This window comes from Scylla paramamosain, chromosome 28 (genome assembly GCF_035594125.1).
Source record: "Scylla paramamosain isolate STU-SP2022 chromosome 28, ASM3559412v1, whole genome shotgun sequence".
In the NCBI taxonomy this organism is placed as follows: Eukaryota; Metazoa; Arthropoda; class Malacostraca; order Decapoda; family Portunidae; genus Scylla; species Scylla paramamosain.
This window is the reverse complement of record NC_087178.1, coordinates 14,739,751-14,749,750: the sequence shown is the minus strand read 5'-3', so window position 1 is coordinate 14,749,750 and position 10,000 is coordinate 14,739,751. Positions and strand designations below refer to the sequence as shown.

The window sequence follows — 10,000 nt, the reverse complement described above, 5'->3', positions numbered from 1 at the left end:
GAAAAGTGTGACAAGTATTCAGGAATTCTTGCTAGTGATTCTTCTATGCAAGTTGTGCGTGAGAGAGGAAAGATACACCTACCCGATAATGTAACCCTAAGTATGTGCCTGCATCCAAACAGTGTGGGCGCGTGACCAAGCCATTAGCCAGACTGATTACGCCGTCGCCACGTGTCCTCCATCTTGACCACCTACAAGGACTACAATGACGTTCCCTTCCCGCTGCCCAAGCAAGACATGATCACCCTCCCTGATTTCTCCGCAGGCGCCATGGAGAACTGGGGTCTCATCACCTACCGCGAGAGATTGCTGCTGCTGGACCCGCATGATTTCGCAGACTCAAATATGGATGACGTAGCGAGGGTGATCGCGCACGAATTGGCCCACCAGTGGTTCGGCAACCTGGTAACTCTCAAGTGATGGAATGACTTGGGGCTCAACGAGGGCTTCGCCACCTTCATCTCCTACATTGGCACCAACCACGTGAGTCTTCTGAGCAGTTTGTGCTCCACAACTCCTGATTATGGAGGCCAATGAGAGAAAGGGTTTAGGTATTGCATTTACACACACACACACACACACACACACACACACACACACACACACACACACACACACACTACACCGCGTAGTCTAGTAGTTAGCACGCTCGGCTCACAACCGAGAAGGCCCGGTTTCGAATCCCGGGCGCGGCGAAGCAAATGGGCGAGCCTCTTAATGAGTAGCCCCTGTTCATCTAGCAGCAAGTAGGTAAGGGATGTAACCCGAGGGGTTGTGACCTCGCTGTCCCAGTGTGTGGTGTGTCAGTGGTCTCAGTCCTATCCAAAGATCGGTCACTATGAGCTCTTTCTGTAGAGGAACGGCTGGCTGGCTGACCAGCAGACGATAGTAGGTGAATCACACACACACACACACACAGGTATGCATATGCACCTTCTCAAATGTTAAGCCTAAGGAAGCACAGGACTTTACGAGTATGGAGGCAATATTCGAATTAGTTCAGGTTAACAAACTTGCACAGTAAATTTCCTTGAAACAATTCCCGACAAGGCCACGATGGGAAAGACCTGTCTGTCTCACCTCCACAGACTCGAGGCTGGACCCGCTTGTCGCTACTAGGCACCAGTACACGTCAATGTTACATTAAGTGCCTTGAACGAAAATGACAGAGACTGCTGCTCACTCTTAATAACAATGTAAAACTTTGGAACAAGAAAAAACATTTTTGGTGCCTAATCGAGAATTACATTTTGTAGCTAATAACTTTCTAATGGAGACAGAACTTCAAATCTCGCAATTTTTCAGTAGGTTATCGACCGCCTCGCGTTGGATGTTGTTACTTAACTTGCAAAATTCGGCATCATTGTTGCAAAAGGCGAGGCAGACAGACAAACGGACCAAGCACTCCCATACATACTGATAACACAGGAAGATGCATATTACAGATTCATTACAGACAGGATGTGAGTATGACGTTAACGTGCCCTCCTCCTTCTTCCCCTACAGCTGGAGCCTGAATGGAAAACAATGGAGAGATTTGTGACGGAAGAGATGCAGGGCGTTATGGCGCTGGACAGCCTCGAGTCGTCCCATCCAATCAGCGTGACGGTGGACAGCGCCAGCCAGGTGAACGAACTCTTTGACGGCATCTCTTACTACAAGGGCCCCTCCATAATTAGGATGATGATGTTTTTCCTGAAGGAGGTGAACTTCAAGAAGGGCATCCACAATTACCTCGTGGATAAGTGAGTGTGATGAGAGAGAGAGAGAGAGAGAGAGAGAGAGAGAGAGAGAGAGAGAGAGAGAGAGAGAGAGAGAGAGAGAGAGAGGAGAGAGAGAGAGAGAGAGAGAGAGAGAGAGAGAGAGAGAGAGAGAGATCCATCCTATTCCTTAATTAGATTATACAAGGTTTCCATTCTCCCATCAGACAATACGACAACGCCGAGCAGGACGACTTGTGGCTCTTCCTGACCCAGGCAGTTGCGGGGATGGACCTCCTGCCACCCGAGACCACCGTCAAGACCATCATGGACACGTGGACACTGCAAATGGGCTTCCCGGTCATCAAAGTGGAAAGAGCCGCTGATGGGACCTCTGCTACTGTGACTCAGGTGGGTGGGTGGGTGGGTGGGTGGGTGGTGGTGGTGGTGGTAGTGGTGGTGGAAGTAGTAATAGTTGTAGTAGTAGTTGTTGGTGTAGTTGTAGCAGTAGGAGTAGTAGTAGAAGCACATTTTCTGACCACCAATTAACGAGTTATTTATAGTTACAAGTCTTTCCAGCTGGCTTTCAGAAATTAGAGTGGAAACAATTTTCTATCCCCCGTGACGCTCCTCTACCGACGCAAGCTTAGCACCGCGACGCTCCTCCTTCCACAGAATCGTTTCCTGCTGGTGAAGAATGCCAACTCAACAGATGAGCACGACTACTGGTGGTGGGTGCCGCTCACCTACACAAGCGAGGACAACCCGGACTTCCTGACCACGCACCCCAGCGCCTGGATGGACGACACGGACAAGCATGTGACCGTGTCCTCACTGCCGGCCAGCGACAAGTGGGTTATCTTCAACATGCAGGAGAGTGGCTACTATAAGGTGAACTATGACGACAATAATTGGCAGCTGCTGACCGCCCAACTGGAGAAGGACCACACGCCCATCCACTTGCTGAACAGAGCCCAGTTGATTGACGATGCCTTAGATCTGGCGCGGGCAAGTACGTACCTCGAACTATATGGAATACAAAATGTTATGGCTTATGTAAAGCGTGCGTACATCAATCAACTTTTACGAGTGTATCGACGAGCACAGCAAAACTAAATAAGTACCAATATAATTAGCAATAACGTCATTCAGAAGGTTCACTTCTGGACACAGACTCATCCACTCGTCTCAATCAGCTTTTCATCAGTTCCATCAGTTTCATCAGCTGATTTTTAGTTCCTTATACCGTTCCTTCATCTCAATCTGACTCCGTTCCTTCCTTCCGAATTTATGCGTCAATCAATCAGCCCTGTACGGACCCTCCTCCACACACGTGCTTGACGCCCCTCCATGACTCCTCCTCCCACAGGTGAGCTGAAGTCTCATCTCCTACCTGAGACGCGAGGAGGAGTACATCCCATGGGAGGCAGCACTGTCCAACCTGGGCTACGTGGAGCAGATGTTCACGCGCCAAGGAGGCTACGGGGACTTGCGGATGAGTGTTTGACAGAGGAGGAGGAGGAAGAGGAAGAGGAAGAGGAAGAGGAAGAGGAAGAGGAAGAGGAAGAGGAGGAGGAGGAGGAAGACTAGCTGATTGACTTATGGCATAGAAACAACTGAATGGTATAGCGGAAGGAGAAAGAGAAAGAGACGATATAAACAGTCTGCCTGGCCTGCATCACCTCGCTCTTCCCTCCACACAGGCATACATGCTGTCCCTCCTGGAACCTCTGTACACTCTGGTGGGCGGCTTCGAGGAGCACCAGGACGACCCGCAGCTGCTGCACTACACGAGGAGCCTGGCACTCTCCTGGACCTGCAAACTCGGGTACAAGGACTGCATGGACAACTCGGTCTCTCTCTACCAGGCGTGGATGGCAAGCGACGGAAGCACGTGAGCATAAAAGAGTACATATGCTTAGGTCAGCAGGTTATCAAGTAAACTTTATCTCTCATTTCCAATCAACGAGTTTCTGGGTGTTTCGCAACGTATTAGAGGTAATCAGCACCGCCCACTACACAGCTTCTCTACACCACCGACGACCACACCTCTCCTGACATATATTGCTGACCAGGTTACAGAAATAGTATAGCACATTTCCTCTCACCACCCACCACACACCTTTCCTGCACCACTAACATACAACCACCGCCACCCACCTCTCTCCTTATCACTCCTCTCGCGCCGCTACACATTCCCTGCGTCCCGGCAGCTCGGCGGTGTCCCCTAACGTACATAAGTAACACCGTCTACTGCACGGGCATCGCGGAGGGCAGGGAAGAGGCATGGAACTTCGCGTGGGAGCAGTACCTAACGACCAACGTGGCCAGCCAGAAGGATATGCTGCTTTCTGCCCTGGGCTGCGCTAAGGAAGTGTGGCTCCTTTCCAGGTAAAAATTATTGTATGAAGGTAAGCCAAAGAGCTGCATGCCCGCTCCTTGCCGCTAGGCGCTGATCTGTCCCTGTTATTCTTAATCTCCTCCCGATCTGATCACACACACCTAACTAGGGTGCGCAAATCCATCTCCATCCTTTTTTCCACCTGACCTGAGCCTCCATGCCCCGCCCTGTCTCCCCCTCAGGTATCTGGATACGGCCTTCATGGAGGGTGCCGGCATCCGGAGACAGGACGCCTCTACTGTGTTCAGGGCCGTCGCGAAGAATGATATAGGACGTGACCTGGCCTGGAACTACCTGAGAGACCGCTGGGATTTCTTGTCAGACTAGTGAGTATTTGAATGAAGAATCAGTGATTGTCCACTCAGTTTTTATAATTAGCGGGTCACACTCTGGATCAGCTCCTTTCTCTTATTATTCTAACTTCTTCCTTCCTCTTAACTCCAAACTCCTTCCTAATTCCAACTCCCAACTGTTGCCGATAAAACTAGACTGAAGTCCAAAAATTTAGCATGTGATCCTAAGGAAAAACAAGTCAAGAATGAATATAATGAATAAATGGACCTACGTATGAACTACACACAACAAGGATAAAGAAAAGTTTCACGGTGTTCAGAAAAGTCAAAGTAGAGAAAAAAGAAAAAGAAAAGTAGAGAAAGAAATTCGTAAGTCAAGATACCTGGCGTTCCTCTCAATCTTTTTTTCCCTTCATATGGTGAACTGGATTGTCCTCATCTATTTATGTGATGTCACGAAGGTGTTTGAGAAAAGAACGTTGATTTCATCTTTTCACCTTGCGTTTTTAATCCCCACGACACGCTCGAGCAGCGTCCGCGGGCATAAGGGAGCAGAATGCCTGTTTACGGATTTACTGCTTGAGCACGCGGCCAAATCAGAAAAGTGATCGTACTGGTGGCCGTGCAGTTTCACCGAACCAAACACTATTGGGTACTAAGACGTCACTGCCAGACATACGAAATCTCTTATGGAAACAAAATGGCCGTGGTTGATAATATTAGCGCTAGTGATCGAGCAACAAGTCTGCCCCTCCGCCGCAAAAGATCAGTGGCCTACACATCATATTCGTCATTTAAGCAGCTGGAACTCAAAGGTGTTGTTGAAAGTTTGTCCGCTAAACTGAAACCACTCTGACCTATTTTAGTGGAACTTTTATGGACAAAATTCTTACTTGCGGAATGTTAAAACGGACACACAAAGACCACCTACTCTGGCTCCTGTTCGGTTGTAACTGGCCTACACCATTCGCTTACATAGTCTGTTAGGGGTATTTAATAGTCTTCAAGAATAAGGCAACGCTGTGAAGCATAATGGAAATCAATTTAAAGCTGAAGTTTATTCGAGAAGGATATTGTTCATCACCATTAACGTTCGTATCTTTGTATCACAGCTTTGGATCCTTCACGACGCTGGGTGACCTGGTGCTTGCTGTGTCCAACGAGTTCAACACGAGAGAGGAACTGAACCAGGTGAGAGAGAGAGAGAGAGAGAGAGAAGAGAGAGAGAGAGAGAGAGAGAGAGAGAGAGAGAGAGAGAGAGAGAGAGAGAGAGAGAGAGAGTTGTTACCTAACGTCAAAACAGGAATGAGAGAAGACATGCATTTTACGGAGAGAGAGAGAGAGAGAGAGAGAGAGAGAGAGAGAGAGAGGAGAGGAGAGAGAGAGAGAGAGAGAGAGAGAGAGAGAGAGAGAGAGAGAGAGAGAGAGACTTCATTTCCTTGGCACACCCGCAGCTGAAGATATTCAAAGAGGAGCACGCCAACGACTTGCACACAGCTGAGCGCGCCGTGGACCAAGCCATTGAGAAGACCACCAACAACATAGCCTGGATGGACAACAACTACCAAACCATCGTGGACTGGCTGCACGACCACCTCCACCCCACGCCCTGAGCTAGGTGGAGGCTGGGGATGTGGAGGAGCGAGCGGAAGTGGAGGTGCAGGGATTTTTTTTTTCTTTTTTCATATAGTGGGGAGGGTGGTAAAGGATGTTAATACTGGTGGAGGTTGAAAGTGACTACTGTATGTGTGAGGAAGAAGAGGAAGAGGAGGAGGCAGGAATCCCACACAGTGATCAGTAGTTTTGTCAGGTGGAGCCAAATAAACATGTGATTCTTTCGCCAGAGCATCGCCGTGTTTACTCATGGGAAAGTCAATATTTGCCGTTGTCGCCATGGTGTGTGCGTGGGATGTCTGTCTGACGAACACGGAGGTTCGCTTGGGTAATGCTGCACCACCACCAAACCTCACCCTCCCCTCAACCCAACCCTCGGTGTACCTCTGCCCAGGATAAGAGGCGCCTCTGTGGGGCTGCCCTTCTCTGAGGGCGCTTATTCGTCTCGTCTGATTTTGAATATAATTATATTTTTAACATCAAGGTACTATTATTTCACTAGCTTTTCCTTTACATGTTAAGGTTGTTGTTGTTGTTGTTGTTGTTGTTGTTGTTGTTGTTGTTGTTGTTGTTGCCTCATACTTTTAAACGCGTGGCGACATCTGATACCGTAGCTGCGGCATCTCGGTCCTTCATAGTTATGAGGTTAGTTAGGATCGCCAGGCTGCTGCTGCTTATACGATGTCACTGTCCCACATTCGGAGTGTTCATCTTGTAAGTACATGTCTGACACAGCATTAACTGAGTTCTACAACTGCCGCACAAGAGTACGTGCAGGAATTCATCTATGTTGTAAAACGAACTTTGTTTTCTTTAAGGATTTTAATAATGTGTTGTCACGCTTTCACTTAACAATACGGGGAAAATAAGGCCAAGTGCATCAGTGACACTTTCCATTGTTTTTCAGGTAATTATCCATCTTAGAAATTTTCACAAAAGTTGCCATCTCCCACAGCAATATCACATCAAGCACTGAATTAAAATACATCATTAATTAGGTTTGCTCCCTCCATCACCATGTCTAAACCACAGCTTCTCAAATAACTCCCAAGTTATAGTTAATCATAATAAATTATAATAAATTATATAATTATTACGATAAGTTTAGGTAAATAGTTGGTGAGCAATTTTGTAGCTAAAACAGTTCTTTATCTAAAACAGCTTATATGAACTTTGGTGTTCTGAGTCGTCTCCGCCATTTTTTCTCACCCCCCCCCCCCATCTGCTAACTCTGTACATGGGCCTTATCCGTCCATGTATGGAGTATGCTTTACATGTATGGGGGAGTTCCACTCATACCACTCTTTAAGACAGGTTGGAATCAAAAGCTTTTCGTCTGATCAAATTCCTCTCCTTTGACTGTCTTCAGCCTCTATCTCATCGTCACAGTGTTGCATCTCTTGCTATCTTCTACCGCTATTTTCATGCCAACTGCTCTTCTGATCTTGTTAACTGCATGCCTCCCCTCCTCCCGCGGCCTCGCTACACAAGACTTGTTTTTTTTTTTTCCCTCACCCCTATTCTGTCCACCTCTCTAATGCCAGTATTCTCAATCGTTCATCCCTTTCTCTGGTAAAATTTGGGACTCGTTGCATTCTTCTGTATTTTCTCCTTCCTATGACTTGAAACTCTTTTAAGAGAGAGGTTTCAAGACACTTATCCTGTAATTTTTGACTGCCACTTTCGACTCTATTCGGTGACCAGCACCTTAGTGGGCCTTTTTTTTTATTATTATTGCAGTTTTGTTGTCCTTAGCCGGTGCCCTTTTTACATAAAAAAAAAAAAAAAATCACTGCTGCGCAGAGACAGCCTTAAATTTCATTGTACGAAATTATTACGAATACGGATTTGGTAATGTGAACACGTCTCAAAATTTGCTGGCAGACGTATTCTCGCAGTTGCCCTAAGCAGTGGACGCCACGAATTTCGTGGCTATTAATTTAACCTATATTCATATAACCACCAATAAACAGCTTTTTATTAAGGACTCCACACAAACCACGAAATAAGAAGCGACAGTGAAGGTAACTGGCAGATTTTATTTATCTATCTTTTTAAATATATGTTTTTTTGTCTGATAAGCTTTTTAGAATATGCCATTGCTATTTTGAACACCTATACGCAAAGAAAACAGGTGTCTCTTGGTCAAAGGTAACATAATTAGTCTCAAACCTGTACTCTGGGATATTCACGTAATATCAAGGATATTACGTAATATCAAGGGTATTTTGTTGACAAAGTGGCATTAAACACATGATCATTATTACAAACATTAAAAATTCGTTGAATATTATTATAGGTTATACGTAGCGGAACACCTGAAAGTAAAGATGACGTAACTGTAAGATATTAGGAAAATTTTCACGGATTCAGAAAAAAAAAATCAGAGAACAAACGTAAAAACCAAAGGACATTACTAAACTAAATCCAAGTGATTGACACGAGATAATCTCCACATGTCATTTACCTTAACAACTTTCTCTCTCAGCGTAGGAGAGAGAGAGAGAGAGAGAGAGAGAGAGAGGGAGAGAGAGAGAGAGAGAGAGAGAGAGAGAGAGAGAGACAGAGAGAGAGAGAGAGAGAGAGAATATTCCACCGACAAATGACTTTCAGATGCACCTTGGGTCATACAAGGTGCGTCTCACACAAGCATGACCGTGTGTGTGAGTGTTTAATCACTAATCTTATTGGGTGACGCTGTGCGTGCGCACACACACACATGAACACCACTATCACTACCACCGGAGGGCAAAGTGAAAACAGCGTGACCTCGTTTAGGCGACCAGTGGGCGAGCAGGTAAGTGTTATGGGAGGAGGCAACACTAGGAAAACTGCGTCGCTGAGCTGGAAGAGGAAGGTTGGGGAAAAAAGTTCACCACAAACCGGTACGGAGTAGTAGGACGAAAGGAAGCGGGGGGAGGAGAGAGAGGTAGGTAAGAGAGGAGGAGGAGGAGGAGCAATGGGCGAAGGTTTGGGGAGACGACGAGATACGACGCACAACTGGAAAGAATACATAAAGAAAAGAACAGGACGGACTCAAGTATTTTCCATATAGGAGTCAAGTGATTAGGCGAGAAGCAAGACTAGACTAGAGAAGTACCTGTGTGTGTGTGTGTGTGTGTGTGTGTGTTGTAATTATTAATGACAAAACCCCACTAACTTCCCGCTGAGACTGTCACATGTCGCTATTATAGGAATCTGCGAGGTTCCAGTACTCTTGGTAATTATACATTTTGCCCTTACTTAGGATCCAAACGAGTACAAAGAAGTGCTTCAAGTGTCGTCGAGGCTGCAAAATGATGCATGAGTAGGCTGCCCTTCGTGACGTATTACAAACACATGGAAAGTTATTATTCGTCATGAAATCATAAGAGATGACAGTGTGTTTCCGGAGAGAGAGAGAGAGAGAGAGAGAGAGAAGAGAGAGAGAGAGAGAGAGAGGAGAGAGAGAGAGAGAGAGAGAGAGGAGAGAGAGAGAGAGAGAGAGAGAGAGAGAGAGTTATTCCCTCGAGAACTAACGTGGCGTGAAAATAAAGGCCAAATTATGGAATTCATACCCGGAATCTGAGATGTCTTAACGCCAGCGACCATTACCCGCACTACGTAGGAGGCGGCTCAGGAGGACAAGGTAGTGACACAAAACATAGTAACTGGTAACTGGCTACGGCAAGTCAGAGGTGTGTGTGTGTGTGTGTGTGTGTGTATGCCGGGCCGCCCAGTCTGCCTCTGGCGGTGTAACCATAGTGTAAGGTGGTGGGGACGAGTGAACAGGCGGAGTGCGTACCTCCTACACCCTCCTTTCCCATTCACATCCAGCAGTCAGTGGACCCCTCTTGGAGTTTAAGGTGTGGTGGTGTGCGGCGTGACAGGGACAACACAGGTGAGTAGTGGCTTGGCGTTCCCCTGTTTGACATGCCCAACAGGTGGCTCAGGAATACTCCATGTACTGTGCCCAATTTTTCCCACTTCCCTTTCAAAATGCACATTATGAG

The 10,000-nt window shown here is 46.8% G+C and overlaps 2 protein-coding genes across 4 annotated transcripts in view; both read left to right on the top strand.

The window, feature by feature from the left end:
- Positions 1 to 6,487, top strand: part of LOC135115084 (aminopeptidase N-like) — a 17,571-nt gene extending 11,084 nt beyond the window's left edge. Inside the window, 12 exon segments of the mRNA XM_064031575.1 lie at positions 123 to 176; positions 179 to 483; positions 1,507 to 1,745; positions 1,928 to 2,111; positions 2,376 to 2,712; positions 3,070 to 3,080; positions 3,082 to 3,201; positions 3,311 to 3,596; positions 3,776 to 4,091; positions 4,284 to 4,427; positions 5,507 to 5,585; positions 5,849 to 6,487. Of these exon segments, the coding sequence (XP_063887645.1) occupies positions 123 to 176; positions 179 to 483; positions 1,507 to 1,745; positions 1,928 to 2,111; positions 2,376 to 2,712; positions 3,070 to 3,080; positions 3,082 to 3,201; positions 3,311 to 3,596; positions 3,776 to 4,091; positions 4,284 to 4,427; positions 5,507 to 5,585; positions 5,849 to 6,007 (2,234 nt within the window). The 3' untranslated portion in view covers positions 6,008 to 6,487.
- Positions 6,488 to 9,516: 3,029 nt separating this feature from the next.
- The window catches only part of LOC135114981 (aminopeptidase N-like), a 24,585-nt gene continuing 24,101 nt past the window's right edge, over positions 9,517 to 10,000 (top strand). For 2 of the 3 annotated variants that reach the window (XM_064031333.1, XM_064031332.1), the window contains exon 1: positions 9,668 to 9,888. The gene's annotated coding sequence lies outside the window, so the exon portion shown is untranslated. Of the gene's footprint in view, positions 9,637 to 9,667; positions 9,889 to 10,000 lie in introns of those variants that run through there. The other variant, XM_064031334.1, reaches the window with a different exon arrangement.